Source organism: Sprattus sprattus (genome assembly GCF_963457725.1).
Source record: "Sprattus sprattus genome assembly, chromosome: 7".
NCBI lineage: Eukaryota > Metazoa > Chordata > Actinopteri > Clupeiformes > Clupeidae > Sprattus > Sprattus sprattus.
Window position 1 is genome coordinate 29,994,249 of NC_137926.1, and position 23,082 is coordinate 30,017,330.

Below are 23,082 nucleotides of genomic sequence, written 5' to 3' on the forward strand. Positions count from 1 at the left end.
ATTCCGGTGAAACAAATTACACCCCTCCCCGTTTGTGGTCCTGAAGAAATGTGCTGATTGGCTGGAAGTGTATGACTCGTTCCGAGCCACTTCATTCGTTTCACATTTTCAGAGCCAGGACTGAGTATAAACGGCAGTTTTTTTGGAGTGCACACATATACATGCCCCAGTTGTCACATGGAGCTTAAGGCTAGCTTTACACGACAACGATCTGAACACAAACCGCAAAAGTGGCGTTGCGTTCCCACTTTTTATTTCGCGTTTAGACGAGCGACTTTGGGTGGAAATCTGCATGCACACGGGGACGCAAAAATGTGTGAAACTTGATGTAGTATGCATGCCAGGTGGCTAGGTGGTACTGTGAAGCACTGTCATACAACAACACCAAGAGCGCGCGCATGCGTTGAAACGTCCTTCTACTTCTCTCCTTAGCGCGAAATCGAAATTTGGAAAACCAAAGCATGGCAGCAATCCGACATGTTAATTTCCTGTATGTGTGGCCATTAAAATAATGTTGAATCTGACGTTTGTTGGTGTTTGGATGTACTACACATGGGTATGACGTCAACGCGTAGGCAAGGATAGCCAGCGTGAGCAGCTCAGAGCACACTTTTGCGTTTTCAACCCTTTAGACGGGAACGTGACGGTGGAGCGTTTTTAAGATTTCCACTCTGGAGGGTGGGTTCATTTCTTTGCGTTTTCAAGCCCCAAAAACGCTGTCGCCGTCTAAACGAAAGGCACATCTGATAAAATATTTTGTCGTTTTCACCCGGGAGCGTTGTCGTGTAAAGCCACCCTAAGCCTGAGTTTGGTAATGTGAATGGCTAAAATCTATAGCAGTTAATAAACAAAAATAATGTCAGCTTTGTGGTTTGAAAACCACGTTCCGTAATTGTGATGCAAGTCAATCATAAATGCAATCACCTGGTTCTTAGCTCAGGACTCAAAGGTCTTAGTCAGGTGCAGTTCACAAGGGATCACAAGGAATGCACCTGAGATCTATATTCCTAACCACAGGGGGACAGAGGGCTGTAGTGGATGCAGGGTTTTTCCTGCATAGAGAAAATGTGGGCGCGCGCCGAAGCCGTTTTGCCTAGCGCCTATGAAAAATCCCGACCGCCTAAAGGTAAAAAAAGTGCGCGATGGGAAAAAAAAAAAATAAATGAATAAATAAATCATCTATGCGTCACGCATGCAATGCCTGTCAGGGAATAAGTTCTCAATATTATATTTCAAGAGTCCTACAGCCGAATTATCGTTCTGCTTTGATCAGTAAACAAGTTGATAAGTGTGTCTTTTTCTTGGCTGATCAACACGCAACTGTGAGTTGCGCGAATGGACAGAGCGGCCAGCTGCCAATCACTCAATCTGCGTATGCATCCTGACTGTCGGTCGGTGGTGATTTTGAGCATAACATTCCATTTTTGGTATTCATGGCTTTAAATTTAATAAAATATCTGTTATGTTGAGGACCTAATGGATTTGTCTATCCGTTTGAACGAGTAACAGTAGACTCCGGGACCTCGGGAGAGGCAGACAACCGCATTTGTTTATCAATGAAAGCTTAGCTCGTTCTGAGGAGATTTGTGTTGCATCTCGAATATAATTCAGGGCTCTCAAGTGTCAAGCATTGAGCGTGACAGTCACTAATTTTGGTCTTTAATAACGCACTCCCGCCACACATCGTATTTCTCACGCTGAAAAAAACCTCTAAGCTATTTAATGTGCCGCAGCGCGCAAACATGACCTGGCCACGCTGCCCTCACCATGGAGGAATCAAGCACGTCTCCCCGAATCCACTGTAGGACTGCCGTGAGGTGCCACTTATCAGCCTATCAAAAAAAAAGAAATGGGCTTCACAATAGCCAATCAGAAAAACCGTATCTTTTTTATCTGTTGTATCTGGGTAAGATTTAATCCAGCAACCAATGAAAATAAAGCATCCTGGAATTGCGCGCAATTGATCTTCTAAACGCTTCGTTCACCTGAGGAAACCACTAGAGCTCCGAGCATCAGTCTTCTACAAGGAGTAAGTCGTCTCCTGTTTTAATGTGACGACAAATTCACAATGGTTTGACACAAGCAATGACAACTTTTTTTAGTAAGAACTTTTTTTTAATGAGTGTTTGTAGCCAACACACTTTTAGGCTACATCCTGCCTTTTCACTATAGCTTTGACTCTGAACTTCGTTAATAAATAAAATTCGAGTAGGCCTATTAAAGATATATGTAGGCTAAAATTACCATGAACTTGTTAAATCATTTTACCAGGGCACCAAAAGGCGGAGGGTGGAATGTTCACAGGCTGGTTGTGACCTCTGTACCTGACTTTAAAATAAAATAAATAATATTTTCCCGCAATTGAGTCCTCCTTGGTTTACACACATCAGCACTTTACCATAGCCTCAATTATTTCTGAAATGGTGAAAAAAAGTACATAAATATATACATAAATATCTACTAATAAGCTGTGACGGTTAACACAGTCTGTGCGCGCGCAGCGCGCACATTTTTTGGGGGGGGAGCACCGAAGACCCATTTCGACCCAGGAAAAACCCTGGGATGGTGCTCTGGTCTGCATTTAGGGTGTTTTAATAGTATACCACCTCACAATACGGCTTCCAGGATGCCGCATCATGTTAAGATGCTTGCTCATGCACGCTCTGACATCAACAAATCTAAATTCATAATTCACTGACAAATGGCAAAGTCAATAAACAATTAAGTAATTTTAAGAATCGACATGGAATCAATGGTTCATCATTAGCTTACATTTTCACATCCTCAAACTTGGCAAGCCAACAAACAGTAGAAGCAATATAACATTTGATTATGTATGCCACTTAAAAACTAACAGCCAACTGACAGCAACCTTGAACAAAAATATGAGCACTGCCCACTCAAATGACTCAGTAATCAGTGTTTACTTTACTGTGCCACTGAAGTCATTTTGATAATGTGCTGATTCACACAAAGAACATCTGAATAAGAAAACTTTTTGTTTTCTTTTTTTAAGTTGCAGCATATTGTTGCAGATTGCAGATATTCTTTTTACATGGGTAAAATCAGGAAACCCTACCCATAACAAGTTAGGATTCATTCACGTGCAAGTAAAAACCTCAGCTACCTCAAATCTTACTTCTGCTTCCAAACAAACTATATTGCTTCTGTCCAGTAGGGGGTTCTATATAGAACTAAATGGGTTCCCAAATCAAATATTACACATTGATCCCACACAGTCCACAAACTACCTACCTTCCTACGACTACCTGCTTACATAGAAATAAATGTCAATACATTGACAGAGCAGGAATTGTAAAACTTACTCTGGTGTACTAAGCGTTTAATTAAATAAGGAAAGATAATGACACATTCAGCAACCCTCAAAGAGACTCATACACTGAATTTGTACCAACCTACAAGCATACACAGAGCTTTTTTTTAACCTTATTTTTAAGTATTGCTTCCTTATCACCCCTTAAAAACACCCAAATTAGGGACTTTACATTAAACCCAGAAGGCGTTTACAATCTTTAATGCTTTTGTTTATGGTACATACCTGGACGAAGCAGCGCCCCGAAGGTAAAAATTCGGATTAAAAATAAAATAATTCTTGTGCTCTTTGGGACTTCTGGCCCATTACAGGCACCACGGTCAGCAGAGACGAGAGATCCTTAAGAACAGGACACATGCAGCGGAAATACACCTCTTCCACAGCCCAACAATTAACACACACCTGAAACACAGTGAAGAGAGAAAGTAAATGTTAGTTCCCACGCATAGATATCCTGCAGCATATATACAGTTTATCTACGTGCAAAATGTCGTATTAAAGCAGCCGTGTCTACCGAAACAGAAGATCTGTCCTGTTTGGTGTGAATCCATGTACCGTTTCAGCCCTACTACAGACTTGCAGTGACAGCAGAGGAAACACACATTTTATTTGAACATCACAGCTATGAAATTTCACACAAATACAGCGTTGACCTTTGTTTTGTTTGAGATTATCTGAATATTGATGTGTGCATATTATTTTTGACCTGGGAGATAGTCATGGTAAGTCTAAAAGGTTATCGTGTGCTCTTAAAAAAATAAATTGCATTTAGCACGTTTCAGTGCCTTGAATGACTCTGTACTAGGGGTGGGTATTGCCAAAGAAGTCACGATTCGTTTCGTATCACGATTCACATGCCACGATGCGATTCTATCACGATGCATCGCGATACTTGAATTATTGCGATGCATTGCGAATTTTCACTTAACACTGTTAGAAAAAAATTAAGCCATTACCAGTGGCTGACTGGCTGTGTATGATCTGAATAGTGTGTTCAATTGATAACTCAAAGCAACTCAATTCATACACAGCTGTATTTATTGAAACGACTTTTGGAGGTTACTTAACACAAATATTATTATTACTGGATACACTGCATGTTTTGTTTATGAATGATTTGTCGCAGTATCGCACTGCCGGAAATGCTTGATGTTCGCCAACCATTCATGCAATTTTAATTATTCATTTTTGTATTATTATTATTAATAATCGATACTTGGCGTCAACAATCGATGCAGTAGATTGTGAAAATTAGAATCACGATGCAATTCAAAAGATATTATTAATGTTGACAATTCATGCGTTTCATACTTCCTTGGAAACAAAATTAAGAGAATGATCAGAGTAATTCTGTTCCTAAACTACAGCAAAGTTCAGTGTTGTTGCAAACTAATGGACATAAACAGAGATACATTTTTGTACAACCTCTTAGTCAAAGACTTTCCCACCATCATGGTTCTGATACACATTACAGACACAATTTAATAGATGCAAAACTATTTTCTATAATAATCATATAAAGCCAATACAAAAAACGTACACAAGTAATATCAAATCAAATGATGGCAGATCTGGATAGCCCTGACTGCCCTGAGAAAAACATCATCTAACATGTATGGCTATCTCTTACAATGACCAAGATAAGTAGATAAGATAGTCAAATTGTGCTGAAAATATCCAAGGCTTGTAAGATTAGACAATACCCCTTTGACTTAGGTGGTGAAAAGCTATCCTCCACACTGTTTTGTCTAGCTTATAAGCAACTGAATTCCACTCATGGTCAATCGCTCAGAACCTCCCTACAGGTCCTTTAGGATATTATAAGGGGTACTGCTTATTGGTACTTGTAATAATTGCATAGAATTCCCAAATTTGCCCCATCTTGAAAACGTCTGGTCAGTTATAGAGAATGCACTCACACCTGATGAGGCACGTATACCTAACGAGAAAAAAACAAACAGTTCAACAAAACTGCGAACAGAGTTCATTCAACTCTACCTGCACATTCATGGAGCCATAAGTTCCTTGTCAGCTCCAGAGAAATAGCAATGGCCAAACCTGCATTAATACTAAGGACATATTACTATGTGTGTGTATGTCAGTCTGGAGTTTCTTCTCCTGTGCAAACTGGCCACATTCCATGGAATAAATACATCACAGGGAAATATTTAAGAGCGTTGCCTTCATATCACTTGTTTTGTAAACATCAGAAGGCATCAAGTTATTATATTATACTTATAAAAGGTATGATGTTCAATTTATATATCTGTCCTACAGACATGCCTACACACAAAGCAGACTTTTTGTCAGCTGAGGTTTGTTATAAGTATAACCCAAATGAAGAAGTTGAACCAGGCATGGCTTACCCTTCAACTTCCAACCCTACTCTGTAGGCTTACCTACAATAACGAAATAAATTGCAAAATCAAAACTAGCCAACATGTGAGGGTGTATGATGGATGTAGTTACTTTTTCAGAATAAGTGCATGCTCTTAAGAATATTTTGGTTAACAAGGGGCTATAGTAGGAAAGTCCATCACTGGGTGTACACAAGTAAAGCCAAACATTGTGGAAAACAAATATTCTGCATCTTTAACATTCAAAACAGGAGCAGTTCCATGCTGGCTAGTCTATAATGCCAGGCCAAAAGACATCCAATTAGCTTTCCAGTTTGAAATTAAAAAAACTATGATAGCATGGACAGGGTTAAAGGCAGTGTGTGTCAGTCTAGAGCCACAGCCATCTTGACAGATCATGAATGACGAAAGGAAGAAAGCTTATTAATAGACTAAGAGATGGGGGTAGGGCTGAAGGAGCATTGACATTGGCCTCTTTCCAGACCCTTCAAATTAGAGGATGAGTTGCCAAGCCTTTTCACTGTTAAAGTGTCAAAACGGCAAAATACAAGAGAGCACCAAAGATCATTTTGTTTTGCTGTGCAGTGAAGCAAGCTGCATTGGAATGACAACAGTAAGTTAGATTTATACATACTAACACAATCCAAACTTAATCACCCATAGTAAAATACAAGTAACAAAGATAGCCCATATATAAGAATGGAGGCTCCACAGTTCAAAGTCCTAAGAGGAAGACAGACAGCCAGCCTGCTTCAGGCGAGATACCTGTAAAGGTAAGAGCAGCGGAAGCAAAGTTACAACTCTACCTCAGCAACAGCATAAGCCTCCAAGACGACGAGAGCACTTAGCCTTAATTGCACTACTCAATGCAGTCTTCAGACCATCTGTTACTGTGCACAATCCCGATAACCGTGAAAATCTGTAATTTTCTAATTAGTAAACTACTAAAACACGAGACTGTTGCAAGAACACCCACACATGTAAACATAAGTTCGACATGTCTTTCGAATTCGACCGCGAGTCAATAGTTGAAAAATATACTGTGTGAATACTGTTATTGTCTGACGATTGTAATATCGGTGCACCCATTGATTCACTCTTTGTCGTTTGTATTTTAAAACGACACGTTCATATTTCAACCCCTGATAATAATTACCTACTTCTATGGTTATCCCTTAAATTACACAAGTCTTAACGAAATCCCCAAGATCGCGTGACTTGCCAACACTAGCTAGTGACACACCATCGCCAAGCCGTTCATCATTAGCGAAGCAGTAAAAGCTCCACTCCTTACGTAGCATTTATAACTGAGACAACACAAACGAAACTGTTCCGTGAAGCGGGTAGACAGCGAAAGGCTTATAGGCTAACGAGTCTACACAACAGTCTAATTGTATGACTGTCAACGTTAGCTACCTAATAGCATAAACATGTTCGAAAACATCTGAATAGGGAACGCAAAATAGCTTCTTGGACTACAGGGTGCCATCATTACACCACCATCTTACTTGGTCACGAAAACAATCTCCAGCAGTTAACCGTTAGGTGTAAAATAGTCAAACGCCTGGACACCTCGCTCTCGACAAAACAAGCCGGTTTTGCTGAATGTGGCCTGACCGGTGTTATCCATCCGTAGCTAGCAAACTAACATTTACCACATTCCGAAAATCAAAGGGCAACCACTGATGTCATCTAACAACGTTTTCTGTCGTTAGATGGTAAGCTTGCTGAGCATTTTTGAAAGTTAACCTGAAAGCTACTTAAGTAGGAAGTGACGATAACCTAAGCACTGGACGCTAACGTATGCTATCGCTAACTGTGTTCTGGAAACCACAGCGATCGATGTTGACAACATATCCTAGGTCCACTTTGCTAGCTATCTATGTAGCGTTGGCCAGTTTAACAAAAATAGACCACGATTCTTCCCAGCAAGCTTAGAGGTAGTCTTAACTTTATATGCTAACTAAACTGTCTTACGGTTATGGCATATTAAAAAGATATGAATCTCACTGTGACTTCAAGTTCACATCCCAAGCTCGAGTCGGCATTTAGTAGCTAGCTATCTATGACAGCTAACTAACCATAGACGTTCATGTTAACATATTTTCACATCGACCATCCAAGTCAACCGGAGCTATGAATGTTGAAAACTACTTAATCAAAACCTATTATTTATTTAACCCTTCTTCCATACACTTACATAATCATAAATACATGGCATATTAGCCATTATCAACTGATTTTAACCGAGAAACCACCTTAGCTCATACTGCCTTAAACATCTGTAGGGATTGCTAACGTTATGTTGTCCATCTGGAGGCTAGCTGCTAGCGATAGCAACCTAAGGATCACTAACCATTATAGCTAGCAGCAGGTTTCGGTAAAAAAAAAAAAACACACAGGCTGCATACAAACATCCGGGAGTTTCATCTCCGGAAACATTGGCCAACGATACACAGTGGGACAAAATTAGGTTGAAATTGTCCCTATATGACGATGCGATGTCCTTTCTCCGTCAACAAATTCGTAATGTCTAGCTCATACTAGCTGGCTAGCTAAAACCAGATAAAAAGTAACATCCTTTAGCTGACCAAGTAGCGTGCTAGTTAGCTACATTGCTAACGTTCCTCTCGTCGTCAATGAGAACTACATGGGCAGGAATGTACGTACCGTTTAAGAGCGGTTTAAGGCGAGTCCCCGACATGAAGCTAGACAACCTCTTAAATAAAAATGTTACCGAAATTAAAACGCGATCACCTCGCGAATTCAGTGAACACAATAACCTGTTTACAACTGATTCTGACAGGCGCGAAAAGGTAGACCATCAGAGGACACTTTTCAAGATGGCGGTTATATCAACTTCTACTGCCCCTTCCCCCACTAGAACTATCATAGATGTCAATCAAACTGATCATTGGATACTTATTGGTTTACGTATATATCAGTCATACCCAAACCTCCTAGTGGCTGCATCCTGATTTGTAATCGTATCTGTCAGTTACAACAGGAGGAGCCCATCGATCTCCTACTCGTACTAAATGTCAGCGTTTTCTCTATGCGTTTTCGAAACTACACAGTAGTAACTCGCCATTTTGGAACGAGAGAGTGGGAGAATCCACCGAATGCACAAAATCACACCCACGTCTAGGCCGCTGTCTGGAATTGGAAACTGTTGACCGATTGGACCAAGGAAATGTCGGTCACGCCCAATGACAGCATTGCTAGCACCACCAAACTGCCGGGTGATAAGTGTCGTGTGTAAGCCTACAAATGATCAAGCTATTTTGGGCATTGGGCCCTGGACCGCGGCTACTTAACAAATATCATAACAGGATAAGATAAATGGGCACCAGAATGATTGGATATTAAAGACAATAATATAATTTGAACATCGTAGCCAGGCGTTCTGAGATGTTTTTGGATTTGGTTCCCTGAAATACAAAGATAAAATCATAAAACATACAAAATAGGCTCTAAAATACACGTGATTGACTGCTCCTTGGTAGGATGAATCATAATGGATAGGCTACAGCAAGTTAAAAATACCTTATTTTATTGGCTTGAATCATCTCACTGCAGTGGATAGTGAGGACAGCTGAGAAGATCATCAGCCTCTTCACTCCATGACAGACATTTACACCACACTTTGCAAAGCCATCAGCATTGTGGATGACTCAACACACCCCTCACACGAACACTTCACCCTCCTGCCGTCTCTCAAAAGGTATCGAAGCCTTCAGGCCCTCAGTGTCAGACTGTAACAGTTTCCTCCCACAAGCCATCAGTCTCCTCATTAGCCTACCTAGTGACTGGACTGACATCCATTTCCCCACAAACACTCTTAACTAACTGAATATCATCCCACTCCCTTTGCAACTTTCTGCACATTTCTTTCTTAAATGCTGCTAAAAGGCCTTATTAGGAAGTGGTGAGCAGAGTGCGTAGAAGTTCAGCCACGCAGAACTGTGTAGGCCACTGGCAGCACTGCACTGTCCTCCACTGTGCCTATTTTTCTGTTAAAGTAATTTTGTCTCACACTGTTTGTATATGTTTGCACATGTGCACTTTATGTCTGTGTCGTCTTAGTTCTGTGTAGTCTCTTTTAGCTCTGTGTTGTTCTATGTGGGACCATGGTCCTGCAAGAACATGGTTTCGTTACTGTAGCTGCATATGGTTGAAATGTCAATAAAGCCAGTCTACAGTTCACAGTCATTTGAGTTTGTCCAGTTTAAAGTATTTATTCAAGAAATGGTTAAATGAATGATGAGGATAATGGCTCAAACACTTGGTCTAGCCTATTGATTAGGCTACCTTTATTCTCAGCTCTAATCAATATTCAGTAATTTCACGGTTTATGCACGTTTTGGATGTAACATGGCACATCTGAACTAGAACAGCTAAATACTAAATACTAGAGAATATTCATGCAAAGTTTAAAAGACCTACAACCTGCAATCACAGGTGTGAAATCTCACATACAGTAGGTCTACATTTTTTCTCTACAGGCCTTGTAAGAAATCTCTTACAATCTGCATAAATATGACCTAAAATGTGATCACAATTTAATGTAAGTCATTGAAATTGATAAAAAAAAGGAGCTATATTATTCACAAAAAAGTGTATTTAGTCCTTTATTTCGCAAATTAATTGGCCGTAGTGTAAAAAAGTAGATGTAATCCTCGATTCAATAGCTGGTTTGAACTCCTTTAGCAACAGTGACTACTATTAAACATTTCTACGAGTTGTAGATCAGTCTCGCTCAACTGTTGTTGTGACCCATTCCTCCAAAAATAAGAACTTCAGCTGGGTGATGTAAGTGGGCTTTCTTGCATGACCAACCTACAACCACCTGCTTTTACATTCCTGTTGAATTCCAGACATTGTCCAAAGTCCAGGCTTTGACTCAGCCATTTCAAAACACAAAATCTCCTCTGCCTTAATCTTTTGTTGGTAAATTAACTTCTGTGGTTAGAATTTTCTTTCTAAAAGATTCAACCACTGTTGAGCTTCTCTTTGCAAATTGATACACTGTCATTCTGCTGCAGTAATTTCCTGGCCCAATGTGGAATCCATAGTTCTGTCAGTGGTAACATGCTGTTTTGGTCCTGAGGCAGCACTTCAGTTCCAAGCCATCATATTAATACCACCCTATTTCATGGCTGGAATCAGGGAATTTTGCTGAAAGGTAGCTCATGGCTTTCACCAAGCACAATGCTTCTCATTTAAACCATGCAGCAAGCAGTCACTTTTTGAGGTATATTTTTGTAGGACATGAGTTTTGTCCTCAAATTAATTTTGATAGTATGTGTTCATGTGAAGGATAGATAAACTGCAGTTACAGCTAGGTGCCAAGGCCATGCACTATGCCAATCTGTGGTCTGGGACGGACCACCCCATGAAAACGTAAAAAATCTTTCAGAGCACAATATTTAAACTGAAGAATTTTGCCCTTTTACTCACATACCGTATTTTACCGCATACCGTATATCCTAATTGAAGCAGCCCGCCTACTTGATTGATGTGCAACCAGGACAGTGTGGCTGCCAACTAGGAGGTTAGAAAAGATGTGTAGGATTGAGAGATATACTGTAACTCTCTACTCAGCTCTACCAGTAGTTACTGCTGCTGTGATCTCAGCTTTTGTACCATTAGCTTGTATAGGCTTCAGTCACCTTATAATTTGGATTATTAGCAATACCCCGGCCCAAAACACAAGAGGAATGAAACGGAACAGTTCCTGACCACAGACACAGGCTGGTAAAATGAGCCTACAAATCAGATTCAGCTAAGGGTCCCTGAGAGACTACGGCTGGCCCTGCCACTGTAGAAGTTTTTCAAAAGCCATTTTTCTGAACTTAATCCATGGTAAACAATAATTTAACAAAGACATCAAACTCCATCCAAGTTTATGGTCAAAGTATACTTTTATCATCTTAGAGTAGGAACAAACCATGATGCACTGAAATGATAAATATGTGCAGAATGTATCATTCTCATATCAAAGGTGTGCATGCACCTGCTGGACTTATTGTAACTTTGTGTGAATTTATCAAGAGGATTTTGTTGTAACCGTGGCCATTTACATGGATATAGATTTGTCATGGCCAGATTGACTAACAGCACATTTGAACAATAAACCACAATTACAATGATGTTTTCTAGCGCTTAATACTTTGTATTTTCAAATGTCCTAAATTTATGTTTTTTCAAAATATTGTAGGCCCGCTATGTTGATCTGGTGACTGACACTGTGATAACAACATTTTACCACAAGGTGGCAACACCCTACCAAATAAAACAGTATTGGGATTCTTGGGATTCCTGGATCAAGTTAGAAATGTATTATCTGTAATTTAATAGTCATCATAAAATCATTAAATTGTATAAAAAAAAAAATGCCATATAAAATCCATATGTGCCAGTGTTTGATGGAAATCAAGTCCAGGAGAACATGACATTGGAAAAAATGGACAATTAAGATACATTTTCTTTAAAATAGAACCTTTAATATATAAAAATGCTTTTGATACAAAAATTGTCACAAGATTAATCTATATGAGGCATCTGTACAAAGACCAAGACACAGAACGTTGATGCGTTGGGGGGTGAAATGTGTCCCACTGGTTAGTTGATGCAGATGTCCATTTCAGAATATCAACGTTGAGGAACCCCCTTCACACGCTAGACACGCTTCTGCTGACCCCAGACCATCCTCACAGACTAGGTCACAGGCAAGAGTGGTGGCTGAAATCCATGTACAGGCTGACAACATCACATTTTTTTTGAGAAAAATCCATTTGAACACAGGTTGCTGATATCACTACGAGCAGCATAAGAATATCTTTTACTTCCATTATTTTTTTTACCTCAGTATTTATCACAAACAAATGGTGAAAAGAAATAACCCCTTTCTTTCCTTTCTTTGTACTGTCTTCCCCATAAGCAGCACATATCTATGTCTTTATTGGATATTTTCACAAGTGAAATTATTAGTCATAGCTAAAAGAAGCAAAGAAGCTTCAGCTAAAGTAGAGGTCTGGTTAGAGGAACATTTTACATGGCTCTACTTCTGCAAGTAGTTTTTCCAAAATATACACACATTCACATTCTCTCTCTCTCACACTCACACTCACTCTGACACACGCGCACGCACAGGCACACGCACACGCACACACACACACACACACACACACACACACACACACACACACACACACACACACACACACACACACACACACACACACACACACACACACACACACACACACACACACACACACACTACAATCAAAAATGACCGCAAAGGACGCTTTTTTTTTTGTAAGTGCTTAGTTTTGGCTGAACACTACTTGATCACATGCTCCACCTGAAAGCTGGAGTTTACAATGGAAACACTTAAACTGTGCATCACATAGCACACTCTCAATTTGAATAGAAAAAAGAACACATGAGGGCTTAAGCCAGACACGGACAAGATACACAAACATGCTCTTTTTAGACCATTTAAAACTGGGAAACATCAGCCTCCCTCTCTCTTCATACATGAAGATTTGGCCACACAGAGAAATGAGACATTAAGGCTTGACAACTCATAGCAACATCTACAATTACTGGCTTATTGTGGACAGATAATTAGCTTAGGTTCAGTTGAGTCATCCTTTCCAGGTTCAATACACTTACATATTGTGAGCAATTTCTTGACTTGGTCTGCTTAACCACATAAACGATAGGATTGTAATCCACACCGGGATTAACAACTATTAAAATCCTGCATGATAAAGTAGCACTGTTTTCTCTACTTAAATGTTTTTTTGTTAAATGAATTTGCCTGATGACGATAAAATGAATGAATTGCATCAGTGCAAACTCCCTCATCTCTCTCAAATTTCAATGAAGGGCTCAATAAAATGGTGTATCTATGTATCTAAAAACAAATGCTATCAGATCACAGGTTTGCTGTGGAGACATTTCCTACCTACTAACTCTGGGGCAAATACATACAGCTAAAAACATGAATGCTAAAACACAGTGATGGCTGATCTCTGCCATGTCAGAACCGAGATCCTTTCAGAACCATCATTTGGACTCCTTCAAAGTAAGAAAGTTATTCACATGTGTACTCATATGATCTATACAACCCAAATCTGAAATATGAGATTAATAACATTACACTTACCAATTTTCATTATCATATCTATTCTCAAATGCAGAAGCAAAGTTTTTTTTGACAATTGTTGTAATCACTATTTATAGGATATATGTACAATAGCAGCAAACACACTTTTGGTAAACTCAATAAAACCAAACATATGCTTGGGTACATTTTATATTCACATACCAAAACAAATTCTTGTGGCCATAACAAAAAATATTATATACTTAATTACACATATTTACAATATTTTTAAAATCATTTTGGTATTTTAGATTAATTTGGCCAGTTGAAGAATAATTTAATATCTGAATAACAAGTATTTCTATAAGTAGAGACCTTGTTATATTACTAGGCTTGACTGACCGTTTTAAAAAAAGCCAAATTTAGTGGAATTCACTGACAAAATGTACCTAAATATTTCCCCTTTTAGGTCCATATTATTCAGTGGAACATATTGATTTTCTAATTGCTGTATTCTGGGCTCTCCTGTAACACTCCCCCAGTTCCACCCATACAGTACATCTGTCCATGTCCCTCTCTGCATGGTCACACACACCCACGACAAGAGCGAGACCGCAGGAGTCAGATGGGAACTCTTTCTCTCTCTCCTCTCCTTCCTGTCCACTATTTACAGAGTGATGGCTTTGTTAGTTGGTAAATTAATTTGTTCAGTTCCCTCCCCCCGTGGCTGGGTGTCACGAGGAGTCTGTGCAGGGTGAGGGTGGAGGGGGGCAGAGGTGGAAGTAGCTGCGCTCGGTGGAGGGCGACGGAGGGCAGCTCTCCTCCGCAGACAGGTACTGGCTGCGCGGTGTGGGGGGCGGGGGGTAGGGGTCAGAGTCTGAGTTGAGGTCCATGTAGTATTTATTGCTCTTCCAGCGGCTGGTCGTGTAGTCGCTGTCGCACACGTCCGTGCTGCACGGCGTCGTGGGCGGGGCCATGCCTCGCATCATGTAGGGTCTTCACAATCCCCACACGTCATAGATGGAGAGAGCGAGAGAGAGAAAGAGAGAGAGAGAGACATGAAGAGAGACAAACAGTGTTTAGGGTAAGAACATCTGTAGCCATAGGAACAACGTGGAACTATGTTTAATGACAATCACTTAGATTTAAATATATTTAAATGAGCAATTGTAAAGTACAACTGTACAATTATATTGAAGCTTTCATCATACCCCCATGTTAAAACCCTTAACATCCCAGGGCTGCCCAATAGTAAGATTGTAAGCTTGTTCCAGGGGAGGGCGGGAGCTCACCTGTAAGACCTGGTTGTGGAGGGACTGTTTGAAGAATAGAAGATCTCAGCATTGTAAAGTGAGCGGTCTGTGGCTGGCGAGGGAGGGGGGTTGAGAATCTGCAAAAGAAAGGCACATTTCACAAGAGGTATAATCAAATGACTTTGCTTTGAAACAGCCCGGTTATCCCAGCCAGGGCATGAGCAGGAAGAACTGGTTACCTGAGGGTAGAAAACTCCTTTGGTGCTGGAGGAACTGCTGGAAGAGGCCCCTGTGACGTGGTTCCTGTCGTAGAGGGGGGCACCACTGCTGCTGCTGCCCATCAGGCTCACAGAGCTCATCATTGACTTTCCACAGGAGATCCCTGCAAGAGCCACCCAAGCATGTGATATAACATATGCTGTGACATCTCCATCCATAAACATCCACAAATATGGCTAAAAAAACACTGCAGTATTCCAACAGACAAGCTGTAATACTACAGCAGCCCACCAGACATAATAATCACAGCAAACACAGGGGAACAGCGTTAAGAGAAATATATAATTATAGAATTTGTAATCCACAGATAGCTTGTCACAATTTAGCCATGCTAAAGAGTTTGGATGATAAAAGCTAAAGGTTAGAGCACATCCACTACCTTTTACTATTTATTGGTTTAGTTGGTGGGGCTTCGGCCCTTTCTAGCTGGCCAACTAGTGGCAACTGTAAGCACTTTAGTATTGAAACGGCATCCCCAGCTGAGAAGCTAAGAGGAGCGTCCCTTTGTTAGAGTAGGCCAGGAGGTCAAGAGATGCGCTGACCTTTACCTGTGAAGGTGCCGTGCTGGGAGTTGCTGGGGGCGATGAAGTTGAGTGGCACATGGGGCGTGCCGCTGATGTACTCGTGAGGGAAGGCCCCGTTGGGCCCCTTGTAGCAGCGACACACCATACGCTGGCACACGAAATACATGCCACCCATCACGAACACGGACAGGATGATGCAGATGACGGGCACAACCGTGCTGGTATGGGTAGGAAGATCTACACCGGGAGGGGGCATGAAATCTGCTGTGAGGAGACACAGAGAACAACACATACTCATGTCTCACTTCAGAAACAGTACAGTGGGACACAGACCATCCATATTTCATCAACAAATCTATCTTACACACACCACACATACAGATTCTCTAGCTAGAGCAACAGAGACTGGACGCTGTCTTCCTACTGACCTTGAGACTCACCAAGAGAAAGACGTTCCGTGATAATTGACACAGAAAATTGAGAGCGAAAGTGGCCAAAAATCACATGAAAATATTAACCTCCGATCTGAGTGCTCAGGAGTGTACAAACTCAAATCCTGTGGTCTGTTTTGTAACAGTAAAATTATGACTGCAATTAGCTTTTTGCACATTACAATTAGTTGCAATAAGTCCAAAATTCGGTCTCACAAGTAGTAGCCCAAACTGCAATTGCGATTAGTGTTTCACTTTTACAGTTTGCTGTTTACAAGCGCATATCATACACATGCTTATTCGTATTTAAGGCACGATTTTACCTCATGAAAAAACTCCACAAGGTCTTCTACTTAGTGGGCTACAGTTGCGTACTGTGTTTGGGGCAATGGCTTGGATGATTATGATTAAGCACAGTCCTTCTTTGAAGAGCATGGATTTAGTTCTATTCTTCAGACAGAGGGCTTGAGAACTTCCTTCTGTTGGGAGGTGTCTTGCCCTCATGTGTTGTAGCGTTCCCAGACCCAGATGTGTGCCCAAGGTCTGTTTCCACTTGTTTGACTTGAGCAGAGTTAGATCGTTTATTATATGGCGAATAGTAAACAGCAGTATTTTTAGTCTTCCACCACCACCACGTGTGGTATTTGTTTTACTGCCCTCAGGCTAGCACTGCTGCACTGCTTCCTAAACAGAGTAGTGCCACAGATAATGTGCCTCTAAGGCATAGGGATCTGGTTTGTGTGGAATGCGACTTGCGTTACAAAACACGTGGGGTTGCGTTGCAATGACTTCCCATTGGCGCCGATCTATGAGAATCCAATGCCCTAATCATTCATAATGTTTTAACGGTAATTTGACCCCACTAAAAGGACATAAAGGAGAATGGGTATTGTGAAACCCACATGACTAGACATACACCTTATACCCCACTTCACACCCATAACCTTTTTAACTTGTAACCTGCTTTAATGAGCTTTTATTACACCTCACCGACAGCAACAATATGCCAGTCTTGTTACATTTGGTGTGAGATGCACGTGAACTCACAATCGCAGTACATCTCGTCTGAGTTGTCCGCACAGTCTGAGTAGGAATCGCACTGCTGCTTCTTAAGAATGCACAGACTGTTGCTGCAGCGGAACTGGTTTGGCCGGCAGATGGCTGGTTGGGACACAGGTACAATAATACACCAGTTACATTACATTACAATTACACTCACTGCAACAATCTCATCTCCTCAATCCTACGTACAGTGGAGTCTTTCATTCATAATCGAAATTCATTTGAATGTGGACTGGGGGACCTACTTTCACAGTCCTGCTCATCAGAGTTGTCTGCGCAGTCGGGCTCGCCGTTGCAGCGCAGCTGGGCACTGATGCACTGGCCCTTGTCACACTGGAACTGGAGGGACGAGCAGACGGGGCAGTTCTCCTCGTCGCTGCTGTCGTCGCACTCAGCAAAGCCGTCGCAGCGCCACGCCATGGGGATGCAGTCAATGTCTCCGGTGGCACAGGTGAACTGCTCCGAGGAGCAGGTAGGGGGTTCTATGAGGGGGGACACCAGAGATTAGTACAGATATCTCATCATTGGCTACTGGCCTTTTTCATACCAGCTTCTCAATTTTGCTACTACTTTGCTCACTGGCAGAGATGGGAACTACCTGGTAATGAGGATTTTAGCACAAGAAATGTCAAAGTTAGATCTCTGTGGGCTTCACTGACTTCAATGACATTTTTAAATGGACTGGATCTTTTTGAATCTACAGCGCTGAATTGCAGTAAGTAGCCACTGGGATCAAAGGGAACTACAGTGCCATGGAGCCAAGGGGGAGCTACTTGTGTGTGTTGAGAGGAAGGGTCTCATACCTCCACAAGAGAGGAGATTTTGCAGCAGCACCAGATGCATGGGGCAGGAGCAACGTGGTGTTCCGTCACCCTTGGTGATACAGATGTGGGAACAGCCACCATTATCACGGGAACACGGGTGGGCCGCTGTGGAAAGGAATATGGATTAATGTACAACTACTGCTACTGCTACAGCTGCGACTACTCTCAGTATTATTAGATAAGACATTGCATTGTCCTGATCTACTGACCAAAAGTGTGACACTGCAACTATGACAAAAGTGTTACATAAACTGGCTGACAAGTGAAAGGCTTTTGATTTTTTGATAAATTATTTCTACATGTGTTTAAAGGCCTATTTGAGTGATTACATATACATTGACTGGCTGTGAATAGTGAATATAACTCAGTTATGTGAGCTAGTCAGATGCTAGGCCCTACCAAGCTCATTTAGGTCCATGTCCTCCACGGCGTGAATGCCGGTCAGGTAGACGATGCGGCCCTGGATGCGTGTTCGCTTCTCTCCCGTCAGCTTGTCGACGCGCTCGATCATCTGCTGCTGGCGGTCGATCCAGTACAGGTGGTCGCCCAGCACGGTCAGACCCACAGGCTGCAAGATGTTGTCCTGAAGAACAATCCGATTGGCTCCTGAGAGGACGAAGCGACGATCAAATGAGAATCGAGTATTACAGTAACCCACAAGCGAATCATTTCTGACTCATTTATGCTGGTGACATCATCCCACTCTCTACTTCTGTATACTCTGTCAAGACTGAAGTGTTAGGAACGCTGCTCTGCTGGTCTAGTCTAACTTCACATTTTCAACTGACGATTGGTGCTTCCAGTGTACTGGGGCAAACAAAGTAAGGAAGGGAGTGCTCATCTGTCCCATACATCAAAACCTAACACTAGCATCTGGTTATGATCTGTCTGGTCTGCAGCTGCCAGCTAATAACATGACCCTCAATGGTGGGTTGTGGTGCAGAAGAATGGGGAAGGGCCACACAAGTTTCACAAAAAACCTCCAACCTCCAAGGCACAAAATCTCTCTGCCTCTTCAAACTGTATCCTACTTGGAAGAGAGTTTATGGGTTGGTTTCGCAATGCTAGCCTGCAGTGTCATCAGTTTGAAGTTTGCATGGGAACTGTTTTGGGTGGCGTACTTGGAGATCACCAAGTACGATGTGTCATAATCATGTCAGTGTGAGATCAGGATCTCTCTGTCCAAGGCAAATAGCTCAATGACAGGAAAAGACACTAAACATGTTGATCCTGTAGCATCCTGTGAGAGAAAAAGCTGCGAGCATCTCTGCTTAAATAAAAGCAGAAGGGCACTCTGTTTCGAAAACCTCTCAAAGTTCATAAACATAGCAGAACTACTCCTGTGCAAACTAAGAGAACAAACCTGACTGATATCAGTGGGTCTCTGAGAGTTCCGCAAAAAAATAGGTCAGCCTCAGTATATGAGGGTTAAGAATGCAGGTGAAAATGTGTCACTCATCAGTTTATGATTTAATGGCAAGTTGTGAAAGGCACTTTGTCTGATTAGGGGCAGAAGTTTACAGCACTGTTTACAGGGCCTCACCCGAGAGGTCGCTGCTTTCGATGCGCTTCAGGTCGGCGTCCACCCAGAAGAGCTTGCCCAGCTTGTTGTCGAGGGCCAGGGCCACTGGCCTGATCAGGCTGGTGGTGAAAAGGGACTCTCGCTCTGTGCCGTCCAGAGACGCACCCTCAATTTTGGCCGAGCGATCCTGCACTGTGGTGAAGTACATGTACCTATGGAGAAACCAAAGACAAAGAAGACGGACGTGAGTGTCATATAGTTGATGACCGAGATAATATTGTTAATCATCTACTTTTGCTAATCATTTACTCAAAACTCATTTAGCATTGCTTTACATGCTTACTCAGCCAAAGAGCCTCAATGCACTTCAAGTCCCCCTGACAACATCAACTCAGTACAGTATCAGAGTTGGTAACTGAACACAAGAGAGTTCAGTCATTAAGATCTCTTTAGATTACGAGAGGTGTTTAGGAGTGAATACGGAAGAAAAGGATGAATATTTGTGCGAGGAGTGAGAGGTTATTTTTATGACTAAATGTTTTATGGTATGGAGGTCACACCCTAGTTATCTAGAGATGACTCGAGATTAGAAGTGTTGCTGGTGGAGAAGCTGTTGCTCAAGAGATAATAAAATCATTTCACATAGTACAGATAATAAAAAGTCTGATTTGGTGGACAGCTGAAAGATAGATAGTGTCGATATTGAAGGAGGTCAGAACATTTTTGACATGCACTAAAAAGAATGCAGCTAATGGCCTCTGAAAAGAACAGACTTCTCATACAATGTTTGTTATGTCTGACGCCAGTTTTTATCATCTCCAAACTCTCGTCTCGTATATAACTTATTTAGAAAAAAATATTCTGGAGGGAGAATAAAGCATTTCCTCATCTGCTTGCAATTTAGTTAGGCTTCATGTGTGCATGTCAAAGTGAACAATACTGAATGTCTTATCTTTGTGCCAGCTGGGTGTCAGACTGAATGGCGTAATTAGGAGAAAGATCTGTGTGCTTAGTGTAGAGACCCATGTGACTTTATCACTGAAGAATTTAAAGTAGAGTATTCCCCCTGGCAAATTTGTTTTGCCTGTACTGCTTGACAGAGGCAAACAGATAAGTTCAGATCAAATACATGTGTGTTCGAGCAAGAGGAAAAAACACACCTAACTGCTAAGTCAGTTTTTAGAATGAATTACAAATCCACAAAACAGATGTTTACAATTACAGGGACAGTTCTGCCAAAAATCCAAGAACACTTTCCTTTTCAGTTTCCATCCTCCAATACAAGTCCAGTAGACAAATGTTGTTTCTAGTGATGTATCCATCTGACTAAGTGATTCTAAGCCTTGTCACAACCCGGGCCACTCAGCCAATTACATCACACCAATAATCAATGTGAAAGGGAGACTCCCTCGACCTCCCAGTGGAATTCCAGTAGAACAATAAAATCAGGACAATGACTTGAGCCACACATGAAGCGTCTGGAACATACGTTTTTGCTTCTATTTTTGTGTTTTAATAGCAAGCAAGCCATAAGAGAGGGAACGAAAAGGAAAGACCTGACCTTGAAGTGACGGACATCTGTCCAACGTACCAGACTAGGCATCACGTCACCAGAGTGCCACCCACTGATGTACCATGGTAAGAGCTCTTTGAGACAGAAATGGACCAGGAGTGTGGGGCAGAACTTGTATCCAATAGGAACTTGAGTTCCCAGTTTCAGAGCAAGACCACCACAAGCCATATACCTCCGTCTATGATCAGCTCCACTGTGTTTGTTTCTGGGGACAGGCCCAACTTCATTTACTTGAGCAGTGCATTTCCAGCTACTAGGAAAGGCACCTATAAATATACAGCCACCAGGGAGGGGAGAGTAGCTAGTAATTATAAAAAGATAGGGAAAAAAAAGAAACTTCAGACACAGCCAATCACCACTGCCAGAACGGCTTCCCCTGTGAGCTTAGCAGTTTAAGTGCACAGAGTTGGCCTCAGGACGAAGATTATCGACACAAATGTTGCAGCATTTTATTAAGCTTTCCAGTGCGGCCAGGACTGGCTTAGAAGGGAAAAAAGCTGCAAATAGAAACTAACATGGACGGCAGGCCCACTAACAATGGGCAGGCACAATTACAGTGGAAAGGGCCAAACCCTAACCATGCCCCAACCACCAGCGAGCGCCGACCGCGGCGCAGGGCCACAGATGGCCCATGTGCTCCGCAGATGGCGCTCCGAGGAGGGCTTGGGGTTAACGCAACACATCTCCCGGGTCCCCACTAAAGGGTGTGGCTCTCTCCTCGGATTTTATCAAAACTACCCCGCTCAAAACTGAGCTCTCTTAATGACAGAGGCCGTCAGCCTCCGCTCACCAGACACCTAATCACCCCAGCACTGCTGCTGCTGAAGAGGCCACTCCTGCCTGAACACGAAGAGCCACAGTGCGAGAGAGAGAAAGAGAAGAGCTCAAAGCGTAACATCTCATTCAGAGTAGATGTCTTCCCCTCACCCTTTCTCAGCGTTAACCACAATGGCACGGGGCTTGTCCACGTCGTCTCGGATGACAACACCCACGGAGCGTCCATCCATCCGGTGGATGTTAATAGTGTTGGTGGTCTCGCAGGTCCAATACACTGTACGGCTGTAGGGGTCCAGGCTCAGATCGTGGGGTAACTTGACCGTGTCCAACTGGTGGGAGATGGGAGTGGTGGACACCACGGAGAACGACTGTGCAAAGAGAAGAGCGAACAGGAGCACGTCAGACGCACAGACGTCCCAAACGCAGAGGAAGACAGATGATGGCCATGTTCAAGCCACAACAAAAAACACTGCTCAACATCAACTACACTAAAAATCCATCCATGATTCATGACTGACTTTGAAATAGTTATAGCAATTTTGATTATAGTACAATTCTAAATTTGAATGTATGAAAAAATGCTCATGTTACAAAACTAGGTTAATTCTGCTAAATGTCACGCTCAAGAGCAGTTGGGAAGGGTCAAATTCCTTACCTGGGTTCCGTCATCGCGTGCCCGTCTGATGTTCCCGCGGCCGTCCACCCAGTACACGAGGTACTCCAGTGGGTCGTAGCTGATGGCCCGGACGCTGCGCTGCACGTGGATGGGCAGGATGATATCTGGGCTCTGCTCCCCCAGGACCATGCGGCTGATGGAGGCCTTCTGGCTGAACAGCAGGAAGCTGGAGGGAGCTGGAGAGGAGGCAGGAGGAGATGACAGGAGAATTAGAGATCGCAAAGAAGACAAGTTTTATAGAGCCAATGGTGTCAAATGAGAAGGATGCAAATTACAGTTCTTCATCCTGAACCATTTAGCGGCGTTAAAAAAAATGTTTGGTGCCATTATAAAGCAGATAACACAGTACAG

General features: G+C 42.2%; 2 protein-coding genes across 9 annotated transcripts in view; both read right to left on the reverse strand.

Annotated features, from left to right (window-relative positions):
- ppp6r3 (protein phosphatase 6, regulatory subunit 3) overlaps positions 1-8,537 on the reverse strand; it is a 29,245-nt gene extending 20,708 nt beyond the window's left edge. For all 5 annotated transcript variants that reach the window (XM_080842710.1, XM_080842708.1, XM_080842707.1 and 2 more), the window contains exons 1-2: positions 8,362-8,537; positions 3,560-3,736 (exon numbers count right to left, since the gene is read on the reverse strand). The gene's annotated coding sequence lies outside the window, so the exon portion shown is untranslated. The remainder of the gene's footprint in view (positions 1-3,559; positions 3,737-8,361) is intronic.
- Positions 8,538-12,359: 3,822 nt separating this feature from the next.
- lrp5 (low density lipoprotein receptor-related protein 5) overlaps positions 12,360-23,082 on the reverse strand; it is a 58,049-nt gene continuing 47,326 nt past the window's right edge. For 2 of the 4 annotated variants that reach the window (XM_080842657.1, XM_080842656.1), the window contains exons 14-24: positions 22,711-22,907; positions 22,206-22,423; positions 19,727-19,917; positions 18,583-18,789; positions 18,163-18,288; positions 17,605-17,841; positions 17,345-17,458; positions 15,891-16,130; positions 15,303-15,445; positions 15,103-15,200; positions 12,360-14,806 (exon numbers count right to left, since the gene is read on the reverse strand). In XM_080842657.1, coding sequence (XP_080698783.1) covers positions 14,545-14,806; positions 15,103-15,200; positions 15,303-15,445; positions 15,891-16,130; positions 17,345-17,458; positions 17,605-17,841; positions 18,163-18,288; positions 18,583-18,789; positions 19,727-19,917; positions 22,206-22,423; positions 22,711-22,907 — 2,033 coding nt within the window. In that variant the 3' untranslated portion in view covers positions 12,360-14,544. Of the gene's footprint in view, positions 14,807-15,102; positions 15,201-15,302; positions 15,446-15,884; positions 16,131-17,344; positions 17,459-17,604; positions 17,842-18,162; positions 18,289-18,582; positions 18,790-19,726; positions 19,918-22,205; positions 22,424-22,710; positions 22,908-23,082 lie in introns of all 4 variants that reach the window. The other 2 variants (XM_080842655.1, XM_080842654.1) reach the window with 1 other exon arrangement.